The sequence below is a fragment of the Phyllostomus discolor genome, chromosome 4 (genome assembly GCF_004126475.2).
Source record: "Phyllostomus discolor isolate MPI-MPIP mPhyDis1 chromosome 4, mPhyDis1.pri.v3, whole genome shotgun sequence".
In the NCBI taxonomy this organism is placed as follows: Eukaryota; Metazoa; Chordata; class Mammalia; order Chiroptera; family Phyllostomidae; genus Phyllostomus; species Phyllostomus discolor.
The window spans coordinates 417,607-445,466 of record NC_040906.2 but is presented as its reverse complement, the minus strand read 5'-3'; the positions used below and the strand labels follow the sequence as shown (position 1 = coordinate 445,466).

The 27,860-nt window shown below is 66.3% G+C and overlaps 2 protein-coding genes across 4 annotated transcripts in view; both read left to right on the top strand.

Annotated features, from left to right (window-relative positions):
• The window catches only part of PPP1R7 (protein phosphatase 1 regulatory subunit 7), a 30,726-nt gene extending 14,678 nt beyond the window's left edge, over positions 1 to 16,048 (top strand). Inside the window, exons 10-11 of one of the 3 annotated variants that reach the window (XM_036022624.1) lie at positions 804 to 992; positions 16,033 to 16,048. In XM_036022624.1, coding sequence (XP_035878517.1) covers positions 804 to 980 — 177 coding nt within the window. In that variant the 3' untranslated portion in view covers positions 981 to 992; positions 16,033 to 16,048. Of the gene's footprint in view, positions 1 to 803; positions 1,760 to 16,032 lie in introns of those variants that run through there. The other 2 variants (XM_036022626.1, XM_028509619.2) reach the window with 2 other exon arrangements.
• On the top strand, positions 6,056 to 26,708 carry ANO7 (anoctamin 7). Its single transcript, XM_036022623.1, has 23 exons — positions 6,056 to 6,236; positions 6,704 to 6,761; positions 9,154 to 9,293; positions 11,847 to 11,954; positions 12,443 to 12,579; positions 13,086 to 13,143; positions 13,568 to 13,678; positions 14,491 to 14,656; positions 14,859 to 14,949; positions 15,360 to 15,456; positions 16,504 to 16,647; positions 16,727 to 16,864; positions 17,412 to 17,510; positions 17,596 to 17,698; positions 18,377 to 18,488; positions 18,781 to 18,835; positions 19,821 to 19,918; positions 21,065 to 21,210; positions 22,033 to 22,238; positions 22,336 to 22,478; positions 25,739 to 25,829; positions 26,243 to 26,362; positions 26,490 to 26,708. The coding sequence occupies exons 1-23, from the start codon at positions 6,132 to 6,134 to the stop codon at positions 26,673 to 26,675; spliced, it is 2,712 nt and encodes a 903-aa protein (XP_035878516.1). The 5' UTR covers positions 6,056 to 6,131; the 3' UTR covers positions 26,676 to 26,708.
• Positions 26,709 to 27,860: the final 1,152 nt, after the last annotated feature.

Sequence of the window (27,860 nt, the reverse complement as noted above, 5' to 3'; positions counted from 1 at the left end):
GGCCAGAGACGGATGGTGAGGTGGTGGGGGGCGGGGGGCTGCGCCAGAGGGCATCCCCCCCAAGGGTGGGCCGAACTGGGGGGATGCGGCTCTGGGGGGGCCAGGGAAGCACGCAGAAAAACCAACCACAGAGACGGACCTGTGCTGGGCAGAGGTGGGGCGGTCACTGAGGTCAGGTTCCTGAGGTGTGGGCCCCTGTGTGTGCCCGGCCGAGGGACAGCGCATGGGACACAGGGGCCACCCGAGTACCCCAGCTCCCCGGGAGGCAGGCAGGTGGGTGACGGCTGGAGGCAGGGCAGCCCCTGGGCCTGGGACACAGAAACGCAGTCTCTCGGGCCCCCGGACAGCCCACCAGCATGGGCAGAGCCCCCCGAGCAGCGAGCAGGCGGCTGTGCCGTCTGACTCGTGGTCACAGCAGCCTGGAGGCGGGCGGTGCCGCCCTGCACACACCTGAGGACGCAGGCCGCTGTGGGTGGCGTCCTTACCCTAGAGAGGCCCCTGCAGAGCCACCACTGGACCTCGAGGTCCCGGGGGAGGGGTGGCAGACGCTTGTGAATACACGTAAGGCATCCCCTGCCACTCACACTGAAACGGCCAGGCGCAGCCTTCGGCTCCCCGGGCAGCAGGGACTTCTGTGGATGGCACAGGCGGCCGGTGTGTGACACGCTGGCACACCCAGGTGGGGGGCACGGGGCTGCCGTGTGGTGAGGACGCTTTTCTAACGTGCACCCGTGTGTGCCTGCGTGTGCCTGGGTCTGTCCGGTGTGCGCACGTGGTCGGGGTGCTTGCGTGTGCTCCCCCAGATGAACGACAATCTCCTGGAGAGCTGGGGCGACCTGGACGAGCTGAAGGGCGCCAGGAGCCTGGAGACGGTGTACCTGGAGCGGAACCCGCTGCAGAGGGACCCGCAGTACCGGCGGAAGGTGATGCTGGCGCTGCCCAGCGTGCGGCAGATCGACGCCACCTTTGTCAGGTTCTGACCCCGCGCGCCCCGGCCTGCTCCCTCGCCAGCAGAACCTCCCGGCCACGGTTTCCAGCCCGCCCGCTGCTCCCGGAACCACCACCACCACACCGACCGACCGTCACAACCCAATGGCAATAAAAAGGCGCTGAGTGATCCCTGCCGTGTGTACCGCCGCTCACCACCGAGAGGCGCTGCTGTTGCTGGCACCACTCGGGTCCGTTGCTCTGTGTTGGCGGAGGGAGGTGGCCCGGGCCCCGTGGGCGCAGGGAGCCCCCTCGGGGTCCGTCCGGCACCTGGAGCCCGACAGCCCACAGCTCTCTGGTCTCCTAGGCCCGCCAGCGCCCGTGTTTGCAGGTGACTCACACTAAAAGCAAAGCAGCGGGTAGGGGGGCTCAGCCCTCCACGCCAGGACCCTCCGCGCGGCGGGCAGGCCCCGTCCCCGGCCGCCCCCGCGCCCCTGAGGTCGCGTTGCCACTGACGGAAGGGGAGCCCACCCGAGGCTCCTCAGAGACTTTCTGCGAAGAGTCGACCTCTGACGGCGGCAGCACCGCCTCCCGCTGCGCCCCCACCGCTGTGTCCACCCTCGTTTTATAACCTCGGCCTCCACGGCCCGGGGCCTGGCTGCTGTCTCCATGGACCTTGTCGCCCTCCGCCGTCCTCGCGGGCCCGCCTGCCCCCACACCGCAGGGCCACCCTGTGCAGTGTGGGGGCCGCGTGCTGCCCGCCGTGGCCGGCCCCGTCCACGTTTCACTCGGTGACAATAAAGTGGAGTCAAACACGCAGTTTCTCGGTTGCGCTCGGCACGTCCCAGGGGCTCGGCAGCCGCGTATCCCGAGGGCGGGCGGCCCTTCCGACCGACCCGGCGCCCTCCCGGCTGGCACTGCCCAGGACCCTGAGACAGTGCGGCCCTGGGCTGAAGGCCGTGCCCAAGCCTCGACTTCAACCTCTGCACAAATAAACCGTGCGACCAGACCATGGGCACCCACTGAGGGGCACGCCGGGAAAGGAGAGGAGGGGTGGGTGGGGCCTGGCCCCAGGGTGCCGCCCGGCACTGGCACTCCGTCCTCAGCCAGACGCCATCCGTGTCTCTCCGGGGTCGGGAGAGACGGTTCCAGGTGCCAGGACTTGAGTGCCGGCACTGAAGACAGCATGGGGGGGGGGGGGGAATCCGCATCGAGGACCACGGAGGGGAGACGAGTGGAAGCAGCGGAGGGAAGCTCCACAGCCAGCAACCCTCCCCGCCTGCAAGGTGCCCGGACGGGCCGCTGGCGGCACCTGTGGCCAGACAGAACAAGGGGCCAAACAAGGTCCCTGTGCGCTCAGCCTGGGGCCCAAGGGGTGACGGTGAAGGTTGTCCAAGTTCCCCTGGGTGCAGAAAAGGGGGCGGTCGAGTTTGTGGGGAAAGAGACGCTTAGAGTAACCACTAGCAGGACAGAAATTAGTTACGGAGCACCAGGGAAAACCCAGCACCTTTCAGCAAAGAGACGGGGAGGCTAGGGAGGCCGGGGGGGACGGGGGTGCGGCCGCCCGTCTGTGCACCCTCGCAGGGAGGGGTGGAAGGGCGGGCAGGCGGGGCCTCGGGGCGGGAGACCCAGCGTGGGCCCTGTGACTGGGGTCCCGCAGCTGCAGAAGGCCGCAGGCTGTGCTAGGTCCGGCCGGCCCAGTCCCGGCCCAAGCTCCCTCTGGCTGTTTGAGAAACTCATTTCACCTTAAAATGTATGTGGAAGAAGAAAGGTCTGCACTGAACCTTGAACCTTTGAAAGAGGTCAGTCAGCTTTGAAAAAATGTCAGGCGAGGTGATGTGCCGGATTCTGACCACCGCAGACCCCCAAAGGGCAGCCCACCGGCGGGCTGGGCTGGGCTGGGCCGGAGCGGGAGCGGGGCCTGGCTGGCCGCCCTGGGGGCCGAGCCGTCCCAGAGGCCTCGCTCAGTGTGAGAAGCAGGCCCGAGAGTCCATAGGAGACACGGGGGCCTGGGTGTGAGCCCGGGGGGCAGAAGCGCTTCCCAACCCCAGGACCGCGGCCGTGAGACGAGGTTTCGTGGGTCCCTGGCATGAAAGAAAACTCCTGTGGAAGGGAGCGCACCTTCCGCAGCCCGCAGCGCACCCACAGGCGTTCCAGGGTCCAGAGCCGACAAGGGCCCCACGGCAGGCGGGCAGAGTTGCCCGAACCGGAGAAGAGGAGACCGGGGTGCGGGCAGAAGTGGGCGAGGGCGGCGTGGGCCATCGGCCCCGGCCCGAGAGCCAGGAGGCCCCTGGTCTGACCGCGGTCGGGGCCCAGGCCTGGGTTGTGGGCCAGGCCCCTGGTCGGGGCGTGTGCGAGAGGCGACCGATCGATCTTTCTCTCCCTTTCTCTCTCTCCCCTTCCTTCTCCTCTCTTTAAAATAAAAAGATTTCTTTTAAAGGCCTTTTTTTTTTTTTTTAAGAGAGAGCACTCCCAAGGATCCTCAGACGGGAAGGGGGAGGGGACGGGGGGGCCTGAGCCCGGCCCCCAGCACCTGGGCCGAGAGCGCATGAGCACAGGGCGGCCGGGGCTGCGTCCGGGACGCGGGTCTGCGGGGGGCTGGCGGGAGGAGGGAAGAGCAGCCAGCCGGGGGCACTGTGCCGCTGGGGGCCCCCCTCAAGGCCACGAGCAGGACAAGCCATCGTGAGGAAGAGGGGCAGCCGCTGCGCCGCACCCCTGCAACCCGCACAGAACGACCCCGAAACACACTGTGGTCAGAGAAGGGAAAGGCAGAGGGGTCTCCCGCTGGCAGGGACCTGCCAGGGGCCACTCGCACCAGCAGTTTTGTCCAGACCGACAACGTGCCCGGCCCAAGGAGTGTCCATCTGTCCCCAACCAACCCTGCAGGCCTGTCCCCGTCCCAGGCTGCGTCGTGCCCAGGGGCAGCCTGAGACTCCGCGCTTTGCCAGTGACGACTGCTTTCCTGGGAAAAGGGCAGGTGCCGCTGGCGTGGCGCCTCAAATGTGGATTCATTCAGCGGCTGGACCTGCTGCAACCATCTTGCAACCATGAGGCAAAGGCTCTGGCCCTGACTTCCCAGAGCCGCCAGACCCACCCAGGGGCCACCACCGCCCCACTTCCTGCGGCTGAGAAAAATCTTTTTGTTCAGCCACAGTCGTTGGGAGCTTTTTATTGGAATTTCCACCAAATGTGTATCTGGATGTTACATAAACGGATATAAAAAGCTGTAGTCAAATAAAGCTGGGGTAGCAAATCCTGGGCCCAGGCTCTTCCTAGTGCTTAGGACCCAGTCCGATGCCTGTGCCAGTTATACCACAGCCTGCCTCCTTCCTTCCTTCCTTCCTTCAACTTTTTTAAAACTGTGAAAGTCATGGAACCTTTAAAAACGTCAACCCATAAAGCACTGCAGAGAGTAAAAACTGAACACTGGACCCAGAATAAGTCCTTGTCCCCCTGCCTCCACCCACACATCCCCCAGGCTGCCCCTGCGGCTCCGCTGGGACCGGCTCTCCGAGTTCGAGCGCTCCCTGGAAGGGGCGCAGGGACCGGGCCTGGCTTCAGCTGGGAGGAGGGCGTGGTCCAGGGGCTTCGCCAGGCAGGGCAGCAGCCACGAGTGCCATGCCGGGAGGGCCGTGGGGTGAGGGGCTGGGACCCCCTCTCCAAAGCCAGCCCTGAGCTGGGGGCGTGCCTGAGGCCACACCCAGGACGGGGCAGGCCCGGCTCTGCAACCTGGGTCCCCTGGGTCCCCAAGGGCACAGCACATGGGTGGATGACAGGAGAGGCCCGTGGCCGTCCAGCTGAATCCCGCCTGTCCGTACCGTCCCCCCCGCCCCCAGGCAGCAGCTGGTGGGCCCTGGGCTCCCTAAGCAAACAGAGGGGAAGGCGGGAGAGGCATTTGCATGCGGTGTGCAGGCTCCATGGAAATGCACGGCCTGTTTGCAGACCCGCGAGCACACCCCCTTGGCAAACACAGGCAGATCCTGTTCCCGGACCTGGAAGACCGTGACCCCTGCCCCCAAGGCCAGACATCTCTCCTGCCTGTGTGCTGGGTGCGGTTCAGGGCATGCGAGTGGCGGTCCCCACCCGCCCAGGGCTCCTGGCACCGGGCACCCCCAGTGCTCCTGCCAGGACGGCCCCGACTCACCGCTCAGACCAGGCTCCCGAGGCCTCTTCCGGAAGCCCCCGTGCCAGGTGGGGACCGGTCCGCATCGCGTGGGTGCAGGGTGCCAGGTGGGCAGACGGGCTCCAGGGAGGCTGGGGAGCACCCCACCCCCTTGGGGCTCCACGGGGGCAGGGACCCCGAGACCTGGAGCCCCGGGACCTGGCCCAGGGTCTGCCCCAGGCCAGCTGCTCTGTGTGGCTTTGGGTGGGGCACCCCAACCCGAGGGAACCCCGTTTCCCCGCCTGCCCAAGGATCGCACCCCGGAGCAGGCCGCTGCTGGGCCCTGTTCTCTGTCCCGTCCTTTCTGCCCCCGCCCACCTGCTGACCACAGCAGAAACGCCCACCCCCACCCTGGCTCCGGGGTCTCCCAGCCCTCCCAAGTCCTGGGTCCGGGGCACCTGGGACCTGGCAGGGGTCAGGACGTGTGGGAGCCTCCGCGGCCTCACTGTGTCTGGGCTACGTGCGCTGGGCCTGTCCCCTCCGCCCTCCGCGGCTCTGCCACCCACACACCCTCCCCCCCACCGCTGTGGGGTGTCCCGGGGCCACGCTGGATCTGCGGGGGGCCACCGCCAGCTCCCGCTGGAACCCCACCCCCTTCCACACCACAGGGCTTCTCTCCCTCTGCCCCCCTCTGCCAGCCCCTCGCTGGGACCATGGAGGCGGCCCTCCCCACAGAGGGACCCGGAGTCCGGGGCGAGGACCCAGGGCCCATAGGGCCCGGCCAGCGCCTCGGCCAGGCCCATCCCTCTGTTAGAGGGCACTGCCTGTCCCCTGCAGGCGGCAGGAGGGACACATGTGCAGGGCTGGGGGGAGTGGACACCCCTCCAACAGGCAGATGGATGGACAGACAGGCGGCTCCCGTGCCCAGGTCGGGGTCATCATGTGACCCGGCTCAGGCAGCTCGGCCGGCCTGGCCCTGCCCGCGGCCCGGGGCGCTGTCCTCACCTGTCAGGGGGTCTGCAGCTGGGCGGTGGGGGGCCAGGTCTCAGGCGCCCCCTCCATATTCCCGGGCCACCCCGGTCCTGGCGGGGGCAGGAGCAGGATGCTGCAGAGGCCAGCCCCAGAGGACGACAGCACAGTCTTGATAGACACGGCCCCGGGGACAGAGAAGGGGGACTCCTACGGGAGCACAGCCAGCACCTCGCAGGTAACCCTCCGCCCTCCGCCCTCCGCCGTTCCGATGCGGCCCTGGGCTCCAGGTCGCAGTCCCGGGGCGCGGGGTAGGCACGGGAGGGTCTCTGAGCCCCACTCTTGGGACAGACCCAGGAACCACGGGACACACGGCCCCACTCGCCCAGAGCCCAGTCCCAACCTCAGAGCACGTGACCACCGCTGGCCCACCCACGGGGCCACTCGCAGCCCAGCTCCCCGCTCGCCTCTGGAGGCCAGCAGGGGTGGGCGCCCTGGGCGCTGGCCTTGCTGCTGGCCGACCTGGCCCTTGCCCACAGCCCAGGCCAGCCACTCAGCGACTGGGGGCAGGAGGGGAGGGGGCTGCCTCGCCCCTGCATAGACCTGGAAGGCCCCTCCCCACACCGCCCCCTGGGCCTTCCGTGTCACCGGGTGGTCAAGGGCAGGGTGGGGGCGTGTCCTCACAGTCAGGGGCTTCCCTTCCAGCCGGACGGAGACCAGGCGGCCGCCCAAGGGACGGCGAGCCCTGCCAAGCCCCGGGTCGGTGAGTCCCTCCCGGCATCTGCCAGCTGTGGTCCCGAGGGTGAGGACACAGACAGGGCACCCGCAGGTGGCGGCAGCAGAACAACGGGTCTGGGCCACCGTCCTCAGTGACCAGGCCACCCCGCCCCCACCCGGCACTGTCTCCTGAACCAGCTCTGGTGCCCGTTGCTGTGCTGGGAAGTGGAGTGGGGGCCTCGTGGTGAGCAGGACACCAGCTGGGGGGCAGCAGGAAAGGGGTCCCTCTGGGGAGCCGGCGCTGGAGTGGGCTCTGGAGGGCAGAGGGGTGCCACCCCCCACGGTGCCCGCCACGCCCACGGGGCCCTAGTTTGGAGGAGGTGCAGCTCGGCCTGGTCTCTCTGTCGCCGCGCTTTCGGTTCATGGCCTTCACACCTGCGTTTCCCCCTGAGAGTCTCATCTTTCTTCTGAAAGGTCTACAGTTGTGACCATGCAACACAGAGTTTACTCTTGTGTTATTATTTATTAATGATTATATTGTGTCTGTTTCCATATGAACAATTGTAAACCTACCTTTAAACTTTCTAAAAAATTTCATTTATTTGTTTTTAGAGAGAAGGGAAGGGAGGGAGAAAGAGTGGGGGAGAAACATCCATGTGTGGTTGCCTCTCATGCGCCCCCTGCTGGGGACCAGGCCCACGACCCAGGCATGTGCCCTGACTGGGAATTGAACCGGTGACCCTTTGGTTTGCAGGCCGGCTCTCCACCCACGGAGCCAGACCTTATCACTTTAGTTCTTACTGTTAGTTCCCTGATCTTTAGTGCATGAGCCCAGCTCCTCTCTGAGTCGGTTCTTGTGCGTGCTGAGAACGAGGGTCCGAACCCGCTCACTCCCGACGGCGGTCTGCCTGGCCCGGCACCTCTGGCTGAGATCCCTGTTGATTTTTCCCACTGAGTGTATGGCTTCACTTTCAGAGTCTCGAGTGTACTTCATCGATCGGCATGTCCCTCTGCCAGCACCGCACTGCCTTGGCCACTCCACCTTTGCAGTGAGTTTTGAAACAAACTCGTGAGCCGTGCAACTTTGTTCTTCTCTTCTTACACTGTTCGATATTCTGGGTCTCGTGGGTTTCCACGGGAACCTTAAACTTGTGTGTTCACGCAGAAGAGAACAGTCAGCCGGGCTTTGACGGGAATTACACCTGCCGACCGGATTTTCCTGCTGACCGCGTCCGGTGCCCTCCGGGGCTCACGTGTGTGAGGGCGTCTGAGTGTTCATTTCACTCGTCCTCAGTCCTGTCAGTGACGTTGGGCAGTTGTCAACTCTTGCACGTTGTCTGTTATGTTTCTTCCCTTTTCGGTGCCGTTGCATACAGAATTATTTTTCTTCATTCCGTTTTCGGCTTGTTCGTTGCTAGTGTGTGGAAACGCAATCGATTTCTGTATGTTGACCTTGTACCTCGTGACCTTGCTGAACCTGTTACTAGTCCGGACAGTTTCTGTACTGAAAGCCTGTGGCTCCTCCATAGGCAAGATCACGTCTCCTGTAAAAATAGGTCGTTTTACCTTCGCGTCTAATCGTGTGTCTGCCCTTTGCGACACGCCCGCTCTTCCTGCTCGTCTGCTGTCCCCCCCGAGAGCACCTCCTCCGTGTCCCCGGTGGAGCCGGTGTGCTGGGCCCTCACCCCACGCTCCGGTGGTTTGAAGAGGTCTTCCTTTACTTCCCCGGTGACAGCGCCAGGGCTCCGCGTCCTCCCCAGCCCTTTCAACACGCCCTTCTATCGTCTGCTGGCTCCCCTGGTTTCACTGAGAAACCAGGTGTCCGAACCCCCGCCGCTCCCCGAGGAACGATGTGCTGATGCTCCCCCTCTCTCCCTGGGGTGCACCGCAGAGCCACGCTGTCCGTGCCCTTCCCGCCTGGAGCCTCCTCACGGGTGGGACGCACTGAGACTTTTGATTCTTTAGACTGATTTCTTTCATCAGATTTAAAAATTCTTCACCATTTGGCCCTGGCTGGTGTGGCTCAGTGGACTGAGTGCCGGCCTGAGAACTAAAGGGCTGTTGGTTCAATTCCCAGTCAGGGCACACGCCTGGGTTGCAGGCCAGGTCCCCAGCAGGGGGCGCACAAGAGGCATGTTGATGTTTCTCTCCCTGTCTCCCTCCTTTCCCCTCTGTCTAAAAATAAATAAGATATTTTTTAGAGATTCTTCACCATTTTTCTTCAAAGAATGCTTTCTTCCCCACTCTGTCCTTCTGGTTCCGGGAGGACAATGTGTTGGTCCCTTTGACCCTGACCCTGTCCTGTGTGTGGAGAGGTGGGCAGTTGTTCAAGCACTGGGCTCCTACTTCCCGCCAGGAGGCTGGCTGTCCTGGCGGGGAGGCTGGCACCCCCGAGTTAGCCTGCCCTTTCTGCCTCTGTCCCGGTTGGTTCTCAGCAGACTTCGTCCTGGTTTGGGAGGAAGACCCGCGGCCGGGTCAGCAGCAGGACGGCACCACCCGGGACAAGACAGACACACACAGGGCCTGGCGGGAGACCTTCCTGGATAACCTTCGTGCGGCTGGGCTGCATGTGGACCAGGTACACCCACCGGTGGCTGTGGCCAGGGCCCTGGGCTCTGTGTCTACAGGTCTGAGGGCGTGACACCCTGAGGCCCCGGGCAGGTCAAGCCCAGGGCTGTGCTGGATGCCCGGCCCCAGGTCAAACGGAGACCCTGGGTGCACACCTAGCTGGCTCCTGGTGGCCAGAGCCCTTCAGATTTGCCCCCAGATTCAGAGCCACCTTCTCCACTCGCCTTTCCCACCTCCGACGTTAGAGCTTCTGTCCAGGTGTGACATTGTCATTACAGCTCCCGTGTGCTTGTAGGATGTCACACCCACAACGCCCTCCACAGGCCCAGTGTCCGTTATAACAGTCTCACTTCCACTGCAGGGAGCGCGTGGTACCGGGCGTAGCGGCGAGGGGGGCGGAGCCCGGTGCAGGCACTCAGTGGGGCTTGGAGCTGGCAGGGATCCGGGCGCGGGGCTCCACTGGTCCCTGCCCCCACCCAGGTCCCTCCATGTGTCTTCTGCATCGTCTGCCCTGCTTCCCGACCACCTTCCGCTGTCCCCAGGAACAGGCTCAGCCGGCAGGTGTCCGTCCCCCTCCCCAGTCCCCCCGGGGATCAGTTCTCAGTTTTATGTTACTCACATTCTTGGATTCCTCTCTCATTTAAATGGGCACCAATTCCATGTCGCCTAACGATGCAGCTGGGTTTGTGTCTGAACTTGATAAACCGGAGTCGTGCGCAGTGTGACTCCTCCGGGCCTCACGCTTGCGAGACCGTGCGCACCGCTGGTGCAGCTTCCGCGGGGCCACCGTCCGGGCCTGGAGCAGCGCGCCCGCGACTCCGCCGCTGCGCGCCCCTCCTCCGTGCGCTCCTCCGCCGTGCGCACGCGCAGACGTTTGGCTTGCTCCCAGTTTGGGGATAGTACGAAAACCGGCCTCCGTAAATTCTGACGGGTTTACACGTGTGTCCCGTGCCCAGGTGCAGGAACTTCTGAGGGTAGCGATGCTGGCCAGGTGTGTGCGTGTGGCCACCTGCTCCCCAGGGGTGGCCGGCGAGCACCCCTGTCAGCCGCACCTGTGTCCTCAGCACCTGGCTGTGTCGCACCTGGAGTGAGGCGGCGTCTCCCCCGGGTTTTAATTTGCATTTTCTCGGCTCCCTCAATAGGCTGAGCGTGTTTGCATGTTTATGACTGTTCATATCCCCAGTGCCCCGAGCTGCCCTTTTGCATCCTTTGCTCTTTTTTTCCGTGGGCTTTTTACCTTGTTCGCATCGATGCGCGGGCGTGCCTGCGTTCTGGACTCCGCTCTCTGTCGGCCATGTGCGCGAGACCTCAGTCCCCAGCCCGGCTGGCCGTCACCGTCGTCACCGTGGGGTCCTAGTGGGCTTTAACCAGTGGGGGGCCTGTCACTTCCCTCCTACCCTCGTGCCCTTGTTGGTCGGAGTGAAGCGCTGCCTCCGCCCCCCGCCCCCGCCCACCGCCCCGCCCAGGCCCCCGTGTGCCACGCCACCCCCCCCCCCCCCCGGGGCGGGCCCAAGTGTCCGCAAGCACATCCGCCCGCAGTGGATGGGGGTCGGGAGCTAACGCCCCGCCCCCTCCGAGTTCGGGTGCACTCGTGGGCCCGGGGGGTGGGGATGAAAAGCCCCCCTTGCGGAGAAAGCTTAGGGGACGGTGTGGCTCACCCGCGAGGCCACAGGAGTTCGCCACACCTTCGCCCCCCGCTGGGCGGGCTCACCCTTCGGGGGGGGGGGGCTTTCCGGAAGTGCCTCCGTCTCCGGTGCGAATGGCCGCTCCGGGCTCCCAGCACAGCCGCCCGGGGACCCTCGGCGCGGAGGCCCGCCCCTGCGCTGGGCATCTGTGCCCGCCCAGCCCGGGGCCTGGGTGTTGGCGTGCGGGGAAGCCCAGACAGCCGGTGGCAATGCAGTGGGGGCGGCCGGGATGGCCCGGCCCAGAAACAGGTGTGGGCGCCGGAGACACTGGGCCGCGGGGCCGGAGGTCCCCATCACAGGCCCTCGGGCATTGCAGTGCCTGCCATGTGCCCACACACGTGAACACAACGATGCCACCCCAAACCACATATCCACACACACGTGGGCACACTCCTCCGTTCACGTGCATGACACACCTAGACACCCGGAGGCTTGTCCCGGGGCCAGACAGCCATCCGGGGTCTGAGGACCAGAAGCCGCACCGACAGCCGGCGCAAGTCGGGGGCGGGGTTGTTCGCACCAGGGTTTGCCGTCACAGGGGCCGTGTGGACGCGGCCCTGGCAGCCCAGGGTCCCCCGTCTGTGACCCACAGGCTGACACCCAGACAGGAGCGGGTGCCCAGAGTGCAGCCTCAGAGGCTCAGTCCCAGACGCACGCCGGCGCTCGCCCCGCGGGTCTGAAGGCAGGCTGGGCGCTGTGACCACGGCGGCAGGACATCTGCCTCTCCTGAAAGTGCGGAGGACACACAGCCCCACACCCCTGTGCACACACACACATGCACATGCACAAATGGGCGTGTGTGCACATAGTGCGCTCGGACACACACTCTCGAGCCACGTGTGCACCCTCAGGCTCTCACGGAGCCCCGGTCCCCACAGCGCCACCTCCAGGACGCGGACGGCGCGGTGCACTACGTCCTCCTCAGCGCCCCCTGGGCCGTGCTCTGCTACTACGCGGAAGACCTGTGCCTGAAGCTGCCCCTGCAGGTACTGGGGCGCACGGGGCGCAGAGGGGGCCTGGAGGCGCCCCCACCCAGGGTCACTCGTGGCTGCGTCCCATGTGTCGGCTGCACTGTCCGAGGCTGACCACCTGGGCCCTCTGGCTTCAGAGCCCTCCCGCCCCTGGGGGCTCCTGCAGGAGGGGGGGGGGGGCAGCCCCAGCAGGGGGGCACAGGGGGAGGGACAGCAGGTGCATCAGGATGACATGCCTGGGGGCTGCTTTGTCACCTGCTCTGGCTCCCGTTGACCATCAGGGCCTCGGTGGACACAGGGACATGTGCTACTGCCTGTCCCTCCCTGCCCCACGGGGCCTCTGGGCCTCAGCTGGATGCACGGTGCAGCCCTGGTGCCCAGGCCTGAGCGCGGAAGGGACTCCCCAGTCCCTTGTGGAGCCCTTCCCGGCGGCCGTGTCTGCAGACCCCCCTGCCCCCCCGGTGCCTGGCGTCCCTCTGCTCAGGGCTCACAATCCCCTCCAGGAGCTGCCGAACCAGGCCCGCAACTGGTCGGCCGACCTGCTGCAGTGGCTGGGGGTCCCCAACATTCTGCTGCAGGACGTGCCCGACCTGCCCCCCGAGTATTACTCCTGCCAGTTCAAAGTGAGCAAGCTGTCCAGGTGAGGCCCGGGGCCGGGGCCGCAGAAGCCGGCACGACCGCTCGCTCTCCCAAACCTCCTCCCTCCCGGGCTCTCCCATGGCGGGCAGGTGGGCAGGTGGGCAGGTGGTTTCCACGCTCAGCCACAGCCGTCTGGTCAGGCAGTGGCACTGAGGGAGGACCAGTGTCCCCCAAACCTCAGTCACTGGCACATGGCCCCTCCCACTCAGCCCCACGTCCAGGGCAGGCTGGAGAGCCCCCGCGTGGTGCCCCCTGGTGGGCCTGGGGCTCCCACACTGCCCCACCCACCCTCTGCCAGCTGCTCTCAGGGGGTGGGGGCCACCGATGAGGCCCGGATCACCTTCTGTGACCGCCTGCCCCCAGAAAGCCAAAGGCAAAGAGACGACTTGGTCGTGTGCCAGGGAAAGGGGGCAGTGGCCGCTCCCCGGTGGGCGGGGTGGGGGCGGGGGTGGGGCGGCATGCGGTCCCCACCTCCTGGGCTCTCCTGCACGGTCCACATGCCCACAGGTTCCTCGGGAGCGACAACCAGGACACCTTCTTCACCTGCACCCACAGGCACCAGATTGTGAGTGGGGGTCCCCACCGCCCTCCCCGTGCCCTGACCCAGGTCCCAGGAGTCTGGCAGCCCCAGAGCCCCTGAGAGCCCCCTCCCGATGCAGGCGTCCAGCTAGAGGCCGACGCTGCCCAGAGCAGGGGCCAGAGCTGGCTGTGCACGGCCGGGGCCAGGGTTCAAATCCTGGCTCGACTCCAATGGGCCTGTGACCCGGCTGAGGTCTCGTGACTGCACTGGGAGCATGACCGCTACGCCTCAGGGGCCTGGGGTGTGTGAGCCAGGGTGGAGGCGGGGACATGAGGCAGCATCCTCTTTGTCTGTCACCCGAGGGCTGCGGGGGGCTGGCTGGCTGCGGGCTCAGCCTGAGGCGGAGGGCTGGGATGCCCCACCCCACCATCACAGGACCGGTGACCCGCGCCCTCCTCCACCACCCCAGCTGTTCGAGATCCTGGCCAAGACCCTGTATGGCCACGAGAAGAAGGGTCTGTTGGGGATCGAACAGCTGCTGTCCCAGGGGGTCTTCAGGGCAGCCTTTCCGCTGCACCAGGTGAGGCCCGGGGGCTGCTGGGGCGAGGGCAGGGGTCTCGGGCCCGGGTGTGGGGTGCGTTCCTGGACGAGGGGGTCCTGCTGCCCACCCTCAGGGCACGTGGGGTGGCTGTGGCCCCACAGGCCACCTGCTGGGGGTCAGCAGACACTTGCGACGTGGCTGGGCACCGCCCTCCCGCCACACGGCTCCGTCTTCACAGGCCACTTCCCTCCTGGGGAAGACGGGGAAGCCCCCTGTGCCCCCACAAACCTGGGCAAACTGAGGCAGTGGAGGGGGACTCAGCATCGCCCTGAAAGGGTGTCCCCCGTGGGGTCCGGAGGCAGTCGATGCCCTCGAGACCTGTGCACCGCCTGCTGGGCCTTGGGGATGCAAGATGGGCATCGGGGCACCCGAGGCCGTGCGGGGTGGTGGCCGGCTCCACCTCGGCTGCGGGGCACCCTCTCCCCGCCTCTGGCTAGAACCCCGGATCCACAGTGCTCCCACAGTTGGCCTTGCTGGCGCGGCCGTTGGGGGGACAGCATAGCACTGGGCTGCAGAAGCCCACCCAGAGGTGCCAGTCCACCGTGGGCCGTGGCCGAGGCTCCCCCTGGAGTCGGGCCCCAGGGTCCCCGGGAGGCTGAGGCACCCGGCTCTGTGTCCCCTGCCAGCGGTCCCCCCCAGACCCCCGGGCCCCACGCTACTCCGTCCCCCTCACGCAGCCGCCCTGAGCCCAGACGCTGGAGGGTGGGGGGCCGCCCGGCTGAAGCCCACGCCTGGAGCAGGCCCCGGTAGGCAGAGGGAGCCCCCTACACCTGCCTCTTGTCTGTCCCCAGGGCCCCTTTGCGATGCCCCCGGAGGGCGCGAGGGCCCCGGGCCTCAACCAGCGGCAGGTCCTGTTCTGGCACTGGGCCCGCTGGCAGTCGTGGCACAAGTACCAGCCCCTGGACCACGTGCGCAGGTACTTCGGGGAGAAGGTGGCTCTCTACTTCGCCTGGCTCGGTAAGTGCCGCCGCCGGCCCCCCACCCCCCGGGGTCCGGGCTCGGTCGTCGGGGGAACAGTCTGCTCATCGGCCGAGGGCAGCCCCTCCTCAGCCCACACAGCCCTGTCCACAGGCGGCTGGGCCCTCCTCACGCCCCCGGGGGAAACCGTGAACATGGCTGACTCCTGGGGCCCCCCCCCCCCCCCCGGTCCCCTCTGCAGGGTTCTACACGGGCTGGCTCCTGCCTGCGGCTGCCGTGGGCACCCTGGTGTTCCTGGTGGGCTGCTTCCTGGCGTTCTCGGACACGCCCACGTGAGTGCCCTCTGCCCTCAGCTCCCGCACCGGGGGGCGGGGCGGGGCGGGGAGGAGCGGGGGACCCGCCTGCAGAGCCAGGGAGGGAGGTGAGCACTGAGCCTGCCCCTGGCCCCAGGAGCGTCCCAGAGGGCCCCGTGGACGGGCTGGAAGGGGGACAGGGGAGGGCACTCCCAAGACTGACCATCGGACAGGAGGGCCCCGGCTGCCTCACTCACCCTCGTTTCTCGGAGCAGGACCCACTTTCGTTTTGATAATCAAGTGACGAGGCTTGAGTTTTACTTTGTTATGGAGCTGAAATGTCAAAAACTTATCTCAGATTTTGTCACCACGTGCGGCGGGGGGGTGGGGCCGGGGAGGAAGTGGACGGCACTGAGCCCGGTGGGCCCCGGCCCCCCTTCCCCCCGAAGGCAGGAGCTGTGTGGCAGCGCAGACGCCTTCGAGATGTGCCCGCTCTGCCCCGACTGCCCCTTCTGGACGCTGTCCAGCGCCTGCGCCCTGGTCCAGGTAGGGGCGGGTGGGGGCGGGTCCAGGGTTCTGGTCCCGCCCCGCCTGGGACCAGGCCCCGTGGGGTGGCCGCCGCCTGCCCCGGGGCTGTGACCGGCGCCCACCTGGGCGGACGTGGGCCAGCATCACGGTCACTGCTGCTGCCGCGCATCCCCGGCCAAGGTCCACCGGGGGCCCCCGGGGCAGACACCGCTGGAAGCCCCCTGGGAGCCCGGGGCCCCGAGGGCCCCGCAGCTGTGAGAGTCTGGCTTTCCCACGGGGAACAGCAGCTGCGCCCGTGTGCCCTCCGCACGGCCCGGAGCCCTTGGCGAAGTTGGGTGCACAGGCCGGACACGCTCCTGGGCCCCCTTCTGCGCCGATTTCTGGGGGGGGGGGGGGGGCCCCAACACGCTACAGGGGGCGGGAACAGCGGAAACGGTTTTCTCACGGTGCTGGGGGCTGGAGCCCGGCACCCAGGTGTTGGCAGAGCGGCTTCCCCCGGGGTCTGTCCGTGCTGCGCCCCTGCCTCTGGCGGCTACCCCTACCCCACCCCAGTGTCCGCCTCCGCGTCCACACGGCCTTCCCCTCCGTGCATCTGCCTGCCCCCCTCTCTTACATCACGGGGCGCAGGGCCCCCGAGGCAGGGCGCTCCCCGGAAGAGAGTCACCCCAACCCCACACAGAGGCCCGTGTCCCAGACGAGCTTCCGTCCTGAGGTTCCGGGTGGCGGCCACCATCCCGTCCACTGCGGTCCGTCCTCTGGACCCCAAAACTTCACGTCCCTCCTACGCACAAAATACACTCGCCCCAGCCCAGAACCCCCAACCTTCTGAACACGTCACAGCGTGGGCTCCAGGTCCAAAAATCTAAATACCAGCTGCTCCAGAATCGCACCCAAACCACCTGAGTCGTCACGGGAGAGACTCAGGCGTGGCCACCTCGGGGCGACCTCCCTCCCCCACGAGCCCGCACAGGAGTGGCCCGCGCCCACCATGCAACGTCAGGCAGGCGCGGGGCTGAGACCCAGAGGGGGCGCAGCGAGGGTGACCCCGCGCCCGCCCGCCCGCAGGCCGGCCGGCTCTTCGACCACGGCGGCACCGTCTTCTTCAGCGTGTTCATGGCGCTGTGGGCCGTGCTGCTCCTGGAGTACTGGAAGCGGAAGAGCGCCACGCTGGCCTACCGCTGGGGCTGCTCCGACTACGAGGACATTGAGGTGGGTGGGCCCCCGGCCCGCGGCCACTGCCCTCCGCCCGCCGCCGCGTGGCCCCCGCTGAGTGCCCGCTCCCCTCCAGGAGAGGCCGCGGCCCCAGTTTGCCGCCCGGGCTCCCACGACAGCCCTGAACCCGGTCACGGGCGTGGAGGAGCCCTACTTCCCCAGGAGGAGCCGCGTGCGCCGTGTGCTGGCGGGGTCCGTGCTGGTGCTGATGATGGTGAGCGCCCCGCCCCGGCCGCGCCCCAGCCCCGCCCCACCGGGCCCCTCCCTCCTGAGCTGCCTGGGGCCCCTGTTGCGCCCCTGACCCTGGGACCCACAAGAGGCTTGCTGTCTCAGGAAAGCCCCTGTGGGCCTGGGCTCCAAGGAGGGGGGGCCGCGCTCAGGGCCAGGCTGAGGGGTGTGGGCAGGGGCATTTCCCCACAGATGTGGGCCTCGGGCATCCTCAAGTATGCGCGGCCCGGCATGGGGGTCCTCCAACCAGAAGGGCTTCCTAGCACGACCCCCACCCCCTTCTAAGAGGCCAGGCATCCCCAAGTGCCAGCTGGCTGGCTGGTTCTCAGCACTTGGGTCAAGAGCAACGCCAGTGGCCCCTGGACACCCAGACATCATCCACCCTGTGATTCTAAGTGGCCCCCTGCCACCCCGGCTCCCCAGCACCCCCCCCACCGTCCCCCCACAACCCACCGGAAGAGGTGCAGAGCACAGCCAGGTCCACAGGTGGGGCTGTGGCCTGTGGCGCAGGGCTCACGCCGGGGTCCCCGTAGGTGGCCGTGGTGGTCATGTGCCTGGTGTCCGTCATCCTGTACCGCACCGTTGCGGCCATGCTGGTGTCCAGGTCGGACCGCGCCCTCCTGGTGGCCTGGGTGAGCGGCAGCCGCAGCTCCCGGTGGGCGGGGGAGGCCCCGGCCCACGCCCGGCGGCACCGGCTCTGACCGCCCTCTGTCCCAGGCTCCGCGCATCGCCAGCCTCACGGGCTCCGTGGTGAACCTGGTGCTCATCCTCCTGCTCTCCAAGGCCTACGTGGCCCTGGCCGGCGTGCTGACGAGGTGGGGTGAGTGGCCAAGGCCGCCCTGCGCCAGCACCCCAGCGCCGCCCCGGAGCCGCCCCAGCCCTGCCGCCCGGGGCAGATCAACAAGGGCCTCGTGTGGGAGTCAGGCACAGAGGGGCACGTGACCCACCCCCAGCCGTGAGCAGGGCACCCCTCTCTTGGCACAGGACCCCTCGCAGGGGAGCTCTGGGGCGGCTCCGCCCAGCCCAGCCGGGAGCCCTGCTTCCTCAGGGTCTGGGAGGCGGCTGGGGGCCGCGGCAGGGGAAGCTTCCTCCCCGCTCCCCACCCCAGCTGCCCCTCCCCCACTTTCTCTACACCTCCCCCCATCCCCGCCCCGTTTCCCAGGGACAGACGCCGGTGAACCAGCCCCTGTGTTCCACCCCTGGTCTAGGAGTGGGGCCAGGGCCCCGTGCACTGGGGTGGGGAGCCCCCCGCGTGTCCCTGCAGCAGCGGGGCGTGTGCGCCCCGTCTCCGGCCTCGGGCGTGCCCTCCGATCCTCCCGCTATGCCCACACCTCCGTCTCAGCCTCGTCACCCGGCCCGCGGCCTGCCACTCCGGTCCCTGTGCCTCACCTGTCCTTGCTTAGCGTCAGCGTGGTTCACGAGAACTCGAGGCCCTGACCGCGTTCCTGCCGGGTCCCTGGGTCGGGGGCCGGCCTCACGGGGTGGCTTCTCCGCCCAGAGATGCACCGGACCCAGACCAGGTTCGAGGACGCCTTCACCCTCAAGGTGTTCGTCTTCCAGTTCGTCAACTTCTACTCCTCGCCGGTCTACATCGCCTTCTTCAAGGGCAGGTCAGCGCCGCCCCGCCCCGCCCGCCCCCGCCCCGGGCCCCTGGGCACCCAGGAGCGAGCTGCTGCCGGAGATGCTCAGGGAGGGTGGCGTGGGGGCGGCGGCCCAGGAGGCCTGGGGGGACAGCGGCGGTCCTGGGCTCAGGCCTCGGAGCAGAGCCGGCCCGGGTCCACCTCAGGGGTCCCTGCAGGCCCCGTGTGGGTGCAGCAAGGCACAGAGCAGGCCGGGGGACAGCCAGGCACTCGGGGGGGGGCACCCGCTCACTCTCGGCCTCGGGGCCTTCACTTCTTCAAGGTTTGTGGGGTACCCAGGCAACTACCACACCTTGTTTGGGGTCCGCAATGAGGAGGTGAGTGCCCCTCAGAGTCTTGATTTGCAGGGATTCCCCGGGACCCCCACCCTACCCAGACCCCCACAAAGCGCAGTCTGGGTCCGAGTGGCTGACACTGTCAGCCGCTGTCACCGCCCAGGGCTGCGCTGCAGACACGCAGGCTGGGGCCTGGCACTGTCAGGGCCACCGGTGGCCCCAGGCCCCACCCCGCAGGCACACTCTGGGCAGCAGCTCGAGATCACCTGGCTGCCACTGGCTGGGGGTGGGGCTGGGTGGGCAGGAACAGTGCCTGGGGGCCTCTGGGCAGGGTCCGGTCTTGGGGCCGCCCCCCCACAGCTCCTGCTGGGGCCACGCCTAGGAGACCCTCTCCTCTCCACCCAGAGGGCCTGTCCTCCTCTTGGGCCCTGACCCCGGCCTGGGAGGTGTCACCCCTGAGGAGCCTCGTTATTTTCACACGGCAGGAAGGGGTGTCTCGGGGAGGGAACGGGCAGTTGGGACCCCAGCTCAGGGGCTTTCAGTCGTCAGAGGGAAGACCCCAACCCCTGACTGATGCGAAAAACAGGGTTCCCTTGCTCCTGTGTGCAGGCTGGTCCGGTGCTGTGGGCTCCTGTGGGCTGGGTGCAGGGGTCTGAACAAGGCTGCCTTGCTCCCCACCCCAGGGGGCCCGACACCCCAGCAGCACAGGCTGACGCCCTCCAGCTGGGGCCGCTGTGCAGGGTGCGCTGCCCTGGGAGTTCCCCCTAAATCCCTGGTGCACCTCCCCCAGCTGGGCCTGCTGAGGCCGCAGGGTGGGTCCTCCTGGGCCGCAGGCCAGCACCGTTGGCCCCACGGGACCCCACCCACGCGGGTCCCCAAAGGGAAATGGGGGGCTGTGCAGCGGTGGCACTGTCTGCCAGGTGGGCCTCGGGGAGGCTGGGGCGGGGGAGGGCCGGGCCCCTCCCAGGGCTCCAGGAGGCTGGGGGCACGAGGCCACTGCCCGCGCTCACTGGGCCTGGCTGGGCAGTGCGCGCCTGGGGGCTGCCTCGTGGAGCTGGCACAGGAGCTGCTGGTCATCATGGTGGGCAAGCAGATCATCAACAACGTGCAGGAGATTCTCATCCCGTGAGTGCCCCGACGCCCCCACCCCGGGGCCGGTCCAGGGACCCTGGGGCCCCTCAGGGCCAGCCTCCTGGACCTGACGGCCTCACTGTGGGGGCGGAGGGCGCTGCTCACCGTCACCCCGTGGGCCCCACGACTCCCACACCCCCTGGTGGCTGGGTTGGCACGTCGAGTCCCCTTGTGTCCGGCCAGTGTCCGTGGGGCAGCGGCCCATTCTTCCTGTGTCCCCCGTGGCCCAGGCGCCTGGCAGCAGCCCAGCCAAGGCAGCACTGGGAAGGGGAGCACCCCTCTGGACAACTGGGCCCCTCCCAGGCCAGAGCCCTTGCAGCAGCTGCTTAGGCTGGACCCAACCTGGACACCTTCCCCAGCACACCTGCTCTCCCCACGGCGCCACGGAACCCCCTTGGCCCCACGAGCCGTGGCTGTGGGACCCTGGCTGACCCCTGTCCCTCTCTGGGTGCAGTTGGGGCTGTGCAGCTGAATCCGAGGAGACCATGAGTCCGGGGTGTAGTTGCCGCCTGGTGGGAGCCAGGGGCCAGATGAGTGATGGCAAAGCCGCACACATGTGACACAGCACAATGCACACGTGCTCCACACATGATACAGCAATGCATATGCACACACACTTGCAACGTGCATGCCCCACATGACACTGAAACACACATGCCCCACACATATGCCCTCTAATACACGTGTCTCACCGGACACAGTGACACGCACATGCCCCACATGTGACAAAACAACGCACACACATGCCCCCACTGCACAGTGGCTGCCCCCCCCCCATCTGCTCCCTTCCACGTGGACGTGGTAGCTCTCGGCTCCTCTCTGCATTTCCCAGGAGGAGCCCATCCCCCTAAAGCTTCCCTGAGCCCTGGTGCCTGTGCTGGGGTGCTGCAGGGGGGCTGGGGGGGCTGCAGGGGGCTGGGGGTGCTGCAGGGGGGCTGGGGGTGCTGCAGGGGGGCTGGGGGCGGGGCTGTCCCCCGGGAGGAGGAAGGCCACAGATGCTCCCCAGGCTCTGTCTGCAAGGCCTCGCTCTGCTGCGCCCACCCTGGGGCCCAGACCCTCCCCTGCGGCCCCCAAACCGCAGACCGGCCAGGGCTCCGCGTGAGGAGCAAGAGCCAACGTCCCGGGTGCTTCCGCCCCCAGGAAGCTGAAGGGCTGGTGGCAGAAGCTCCGGCTGCGCTCCAAGCGGAGGAAGGTGGCGGCTTCGGTGGCCGCGGGGCCGGCGCCCTGGGAGGCCGACTACGAGCTGCTGCCCTTCGAAGGCCTGTTTGACGAATACCTCGAAATGGGTAGGCGCCCCGCGGGCCTCCGGCCTCGGCCCCCTTCCGCCGACATCTCCTTCGGAAGGAGGCGTGGGTGGAGACAGAGCGTTCCTGGGGAGCCGGGCCTGCTCAGAGTCACAGCGGGGAGCGCCCAAGGAGGAGTGGCCAAGATGGGAAGGGGCAGCGCCCTGGGTACGGGGCTGGGAGGAGGACCTGGAGCCTTGACGGGCTCTCTCGGAGTGGCTTCAGCGCCCCCGCCCCCCCCCCCCACCCCCCGTAATGCACCTGCCGGAGCCCTGTCTGGAGCTCGGAGAGAAGCGGGGTGCGCAGGAGGCCAGGCCCTGGGGGTGGGGACGACGACCCCTCCGGGGAAGGCTGCATCTGGGATGCGAAGGGCCTCAGGCGCCCTGACCGCTGAAGTCCCATCTGGGAGTCGATTCTTTCGGCTTTCTGGAGGCCCACCCTCTTCACTGTGCTCCCCACAGCGTTGAGCCTGAGCCACAGGCCATCACTCTGGGCTCCCCAGCAGCCAAGGCGAAAGGGGTGTCAGGAGTGGCGCGGGTGCCTGGATAACAGGGAGGGGTGGGGGGCGGATGGCTCACAGGCCTTTCATCCTATGTGAGCAAGATGGGCAGCGGGGCCCCAGGCTCAGCTTAGGAATCACGGAGCCCCCAGGGGCCCCGTTCCGGGAGCCACGGTCAGGAGGCACTTCGGGGGCGGAGTCTGCGGGGAGAGCCAGAGCAGGAGCAGGCGTGGCCGGGTCCCGGGCCTCCCTAGGGGACGGGAACGGACTGAGGGCTCCCAGGCTTGTGGGTGGCGACACGGCGGGCGGTGACCCCGCGCCCTCAGTGCTGCAGTTCGGCTTCGTCACCATCTTCGTGGCCGCCTGCCCGCTGGCCCCGCTCTTCGCGCTGCTCAACAACTGGGTGGAGATCCGCCTGGACGCGCGCAAGTTCGTGTGCGAACGCCGGCGCCCGGTGGCCGAGCGCGCGCAGGACGTGGGCATCTGGTTCCCGATCCTGGCGGGCATCACGCACCTGGCGGTCATCAGCAACGTGAGCGCAGGACGGGGCTCCGCGGGGGCGGGGCGGGGCTCTACGGGGGTGGGGGGCGGTGAGAGGGGGCTCCCGCTCACGCGGATCCCGCGCCCAGGCCTTGCTGCTGGCCTTCCCGTCCGACTTCCTGCCGCGCACCTACTACCGCTGGACCCGCGCCGCCGACCTGCGCGGCTTCGTCAACTTCACGCTGGCGCGCGCCCCGCCCGCCTTCGCTGCGGAGCACAACCGCACGTGCAGGTGAGGCTGCCGGGGGAGGGGCGGGCCGCGCGGGGTCGGGGCACCGGGCTCTGGGCCGCGGCGCGGGGCTGCGAGCGCCCACCCGCCCCGTCCGCGGGCCGGGCGGGACTTCTGGACATCTGGGCACAGGGCCCGCCCAGTGGGAGACCGCGCGGTGAGTCCCTTTTTGCTGGTTCGTCTCCAGCCGATTTTGGTAATTTTTTTTTCCCCCGCAGAACACTTGCCTAAGCTTTAAAATGTAGTAACACACCTTTATTCATAATATTCTTCACGATTTTCTTCAGCTCACCTGTTTGTACTTCCGGCCGCATTTGCTTTCCGGACACAATTTGTATCTTCCCATTTCTTTAAAAAAAAAAATCGATTCTCCGGAATTGAAACTTCAACTTACTCGTTTTCATTCTTCCCTGGGTTTTAACAAACTAATTCGAGTCTATAAATTTTCTTGAATATACCCCTTAAAAGTCTCATTTTTTTTTAAAGATTATTTATTTGTAGACAGAGGGGGAGAGAGACAGGGAGAGAAACATCAATGCGTGGTTGCCTCTCACGCGCCCCCTACTGGGGACCTGGCCCGCAACCCAGGCTGTGCCCGGACTGGGAACTGAACCCGGGATGACTCTGGTTCGCAGGCTGGGGCTCAGTCCACTGTGCCACACCAGCCAGGGCAAAAGTCTCATTCCTTGAGTGCTGATAATCTGCTCTCCTTCGGTATTTCTTGTTTATCCGTTGTTTGGGAGAGGAAGTTCCCAGACACACAGCTTTTTTTCATTGAATTATACTGGACACATGATATTGTGTCCGTTTCAGGTGCCCCACATACTGATCTGGAGTCTCACACCAGGATGAGTTGAGTCCCTTCAGTTACCAATCAGGGTCGTGGACTGTGTTCCCCGTGGGGTGGACCCGTCCTTCCTCCTGCCCCCTGCCCCCTCCCCCCTCGAGTCTGAGCCTCTGCTTCCAGGGGAAGGGAGGGAGAAAGAGAGGGAGAGAAGCATCAATGTGTGGTTGCCTCTCCTGTGGCCCCTACTGGGGACCTGGCCCGCAGCCCAGGCATGTGCCCTGACTGGGAATCAAACCAGCGACCCTTTGGTTTGCGGGCTGGTGCCCAATCCACTGGGCCACACCACAGGGCAGGGCAGCCATGCAAATACTTTTTTGCTACTTAAAAAAAAGGCTATTGATTCTGATTTAATTGCTTGGAGGGCAGAGAACCTGAATGGTTGACACGGAAATCACATTGCTGAGGCTTCATGATCTGGTCCCAAAGGATTTTACATGTTTCAGGTGAACTTGGAAATATTTTTTTTCACTGTTAATTTTGGAGCAAGGTTCTAGATATACTATTAGGTAAGGCCTCTTAATTTTATTGTTCGGGTTTTCCTGCCCCACCCCTTTTTTCTTTTTCCCTGCTTACTCTATCGGATTCTGACAGAGGTGAGTTAAAGTCCTCCCGGGAATGTAGGGTCATTGGTGTTTCCAGGTGGTTCTGTCAGGTTTTGCTTTGTGTGTTTTGAGGTTCTGAGTGGCATGTAAGTTCACAGTTGTGCTCCCTTTTTCGTGGATACCTGATACTTTCTCCATTCATTCTTTTTTCTTTCTTTCTTTTTTTTTTCTTAGAGAGCGAGCCCTTGCTGTTGAGTGAGGGGCTATTTTTGTAGAAGGAAGAGATGGGTTTTTTTAAAGGGTTTTATTTATTTATTTTTAGAGAGAGAAGTGAGGGAGAGAGAGAGAGAGAAACATCCATGTGCGGTTGCTGGGGGCCATGGCCTGCAACCCAGGCATGTGCCCTGACTGGGAATCGAACCTGCGACACTTCGGTTCGCAGCCCGCGCTCCATCCAGTGAGCTACGCCAGCCAGGGCCGTTCATTCTTGCCCTTTTTATTCTCTTCTCCTGACTTCTGGGAGATGGGTGGGTGTTCTGTATTTTTTTTCTCTTTAGTCTCACTTGGAACTAATCCTCTATATTTTTATTATTTTAGGGGCTACCCTATATTTTTAGCGTACAATCGTAACTGTACATCTTTCTGACACAGCCTAGAGGAATTCCTTCCTGGCTCCTCCTCTCCTTGTGCAGGACGGGGGTCTTCCCATGCTGCACCCCCACCGCAGCACCCACTGGCCTCCTCTCTTACTGCTCCACAGTTTTACCTTTACTGTGACACACACAGAAACAGTTTCCGTCGTGTGCTGATCACATCCGTTTGGTGTGCTAATTGAAGTGGCTGCAGTAAGTGGTGAGCTATTCACTCTGTTCCCTCTGAATTCGTTTTTTCTTGTGGAAGTGTCTCCTCCTATAGCGCTTTCCGGAATGCTGTGTGGTTCGTGAACTCTCATGTCTTAAAATCTCTCTCTGTCCTCCCAGCAGCGTGTGTACCATTCCAGGTTAGGAGCCCTTCCCCCTCGGGCCTCGGGAAACTCTCGGGGCTGACCTGGCTTTTCCGCTGCACGCGCACGGACACGGCGTCTAACACGGCCTCCTCGTTCTCCTCGACCTGTGTCACCGCCAGGTGTCAGGTGTCGTCCTGGCGGGTTGACTTAGAAGTTTCCCGTCGAGAAGCATCATCTCCATTGTGTCCCCTAAGTGGAGCCGCCCCCTCGTCCCCCCCTCTTCCCTCCCGTGGAGACCCTCCACTTCTCACTGGCCCGGGCGCTCTCGCTGCCTTCCTTCCCGCCGGCTCCGTCGCTCCCCTCCCAGCCCCCCCTTTCCGTGCATCCGGTCAGCCACTCGCAGGTCAGGTGACTGGGCTGCATTTTCACCTTTCGAGGTGGTTTTTCTTCTCCTGCAAACTAGCCCTGGAGGTGCTTTCCGTGGAGTGCCACCACCTCTCAGTTTGTCAGCCCACAGCAGGAGCAGGAGCGGGGGCTGGGGGGGGGGGGTGTCAGAGGGTGGCGAGGGGACCCTCCGTCTGGAACCCCGGCAGAGCTGAGCGCCCCGGGCGGTCGGGAGTGCCGGGCAGCGGCCTGCGAGCAGAGTGGACTGCCTGGGGCACGCAGGCGCCCCTCGCGGTGGGAGCCAGGCTCCTGGGACACACTCACACCGGGGTGACGAGCAGGTGCCCTCCGGGGGCTCCTTCAGCCTCGCGAGGGAAGTGGGCACGCCCGCTCCCGCTGCTCCCCGCTGCTCCCCGCTGCGGCCCGCAGAGGCGAAAGCCGAAAGCCCTGTGGGACAGTGCTGCCGGGGAGTATTTCCCCCTTCGGGGCGGCGCCGAGGAGTCACGGCCCGGCTCCCGACCCCGAGTCCCGCCTGCCCCCGCAGGTACCGGGCGTTCAGGGAAGACGATGGGCAGTATTCCCGCACCTACTGGAACCTTCTGGCCATCCGCCTGGCCTTCGTCATTGTGTTTGAGGTAGCCGGGCTCCCCCCAAGCCCTCCACGGGCTCCCCCTGCTGTCTCTCAGCCTCCCCAGGGTGCCCCCCACCCGGCTTCGCCTCGTCTCACCGCGTGGCCCAGGGGTCGGTGTGACCAAAGCAGCAGAGCCCTGGCGCGAGCCGCCCTCGCCTCGGGCGAACCAGTTCTCTGCATCTCACGTGTCCGCCTGGGGAGGGGGCCCATCCTTGCCCGGCCCAGCCCTGGGCGGCATGGCGGTGCCCCGGGCTCGGGGCCGTGTCCCGGGGGAGCCCCACGGGGCCACAGAAGCTGCGGGTGGTCTCTGTGGCCGGCACACCGCTGCCCTCCAGTTCCGCCCACCCCTGGGGAGCAGCTGCCCTGGCCTGGGCCTGTGGAGGGGCGCCCTCTCCCAGCCCTGCCCCCACCCCCCAGCACGTGGTGTTCTCCGTGGGCCGGGTCCTCGACCTGCTGGTGCCCGACGTGCCGGAGTCCGTGCAGATCAAGGTGAAGCGGGAGTACTACCTGGCCAAGCAGGCGCTGGCCGAGAACACGGTGAGTGCTGCCCGCAGGCCTTGCCCTTCACCCTCCCGCGGGCGCCCGCCCCAGCGGGGGTCTGCTGCCGCCCAGGCCCAGGTGCAGGGTCTAACCACTCTCTTCTCGGCCACCTTCCTGGACACAGGCTCTCGCTGGGACAAACGGAGCGAAGGACGGCCGGCCCCCAGCCTCCGAGGAGAGCCTGGGCCCGCAGCCTAGGCGGCCAGGAGCCAGCCCGGCCTCCCCAGACCCTTCCCCCAGGGGGCGTGTTGGCAGCTCAGGGGCCGGGGGCCAGACCTACCTGGAAGGCCAAGGCCTCCCACAGCCCTGAGGCCCCAGCAACCCTCTGGTCCCCCCTCGGCCCCTGCCCCTCCCACCCCCTGCTCCAAGTCACAGCTGGGAGTCAGTCCCCCCCCCCCCCCCCCCAGGACTCCTGATCAACTGTTTTCTCCTTTCTTGGCCCCGGCGCCCCCTTCCCTCCCAGCCGCCACCAACAGCCTCTGAGCTTCCATCTCCCCTTCCTGCCAGTCGGGCGGGGAGGAAGATGCTCTGGGCCTTGGCTCCTGCGCAGGCTGCGCCCGAGGCTGGGGAGGCTCGGAGACTTACTCCCCCACCGGGAAACCTGGGACTTTCCCGTTTCCACACAACCGTCTCCAGAGTCGGGGGCCGCCATGCACCGCCTGCCCCCGCCGTGCGGGTTTCTCCACGCACCTGTGCCTCCGAGTCACAGACCACTCGGGAGTGCGGCTCCGGGGACACTGACCGCGCAGGGCACACGCAGGCCCCACCGTCCGACTTCCTCACGACAGGCCCCGCCAACAGCTCCCTGAGCAGCTTGCTGGCCCGAGTGCCGTGGATGCAGCCCCACCGCTCTGGCCTGGGGCAGCGCCTCTCCAGTGAGGCCTGGTGGTGGTGGTGGGGCGGGGGACCATGGGCTCGGCTTTCCAACACCACTCACCGCCTTTGAGCGAAGGGACCACCCTCCGAGCAGCAGGACCACCCACCAGTGAGGCCCTAGGGGCCCTGCGCCAACACCCACCAGGACTTTCTTCCAGTTGTTATTGCTTCTGCTGCAGTCTCAGACTTGGCAATTTTAAAGTAAATTTCTTGAAACAAAAAACCCCCAAAATGCTCACGTCATACCTCAGCCTTTCACGAAGTGGGCAGACCACTGTAGTCAGCAGGTCAACGAGACACAGCTGATCACCAGGCCCCAGGGCCTGGCAGGAGCCTCCTGCACATACCTGCCCCCACCTGGAGCAGCCCCGCCTCGGCCTCCGCTGCTGAGCAGAGGGTCTGACCGGGAGCTTTGGGGGGGCTGCTGCTCGAGGGCCGTCCTGGCTGCCAAGGGACACCCGCGGTGAAGACACTGCTGCCCTGGTGCCCCATGTGACGGGCGGGTACCCGCTGGGGCGCCTCCCAACAGCAGCCCAGCACAGGCCTGGGGGCAGGGGCTGGGCCGGTCCTGGGGAACGCAGAGGTTGGCTGACGGGGACCGTCGGGGAAGACAGGGCAC

Bases quoted from the DNA above. Each gene is read 5' to 3' on its own strand.
- ANO7 (XM_036022623.1), top strand. From the start codon at position 6,132: ATGCTGCAGAGGCCAGCCCCAGAGGACGACAGCACAGTCTTGATAGAC. The intron at 6,762-9,153 runs GTGAGTCCCTCC...GGTTCTCAGCAG, and splicing joins CCCTGCCAAGCCCCGGGTCG to ACTTCGTCCTGGTTTGGGAG. The intron at 16,865-17,411 runs GTGAGCGCCCCG...GGGTCCCCGTAG, and splicing joins CCGTGCTGGTGCTGATGATG to GTGGCCGTGGTGGTCATGTG.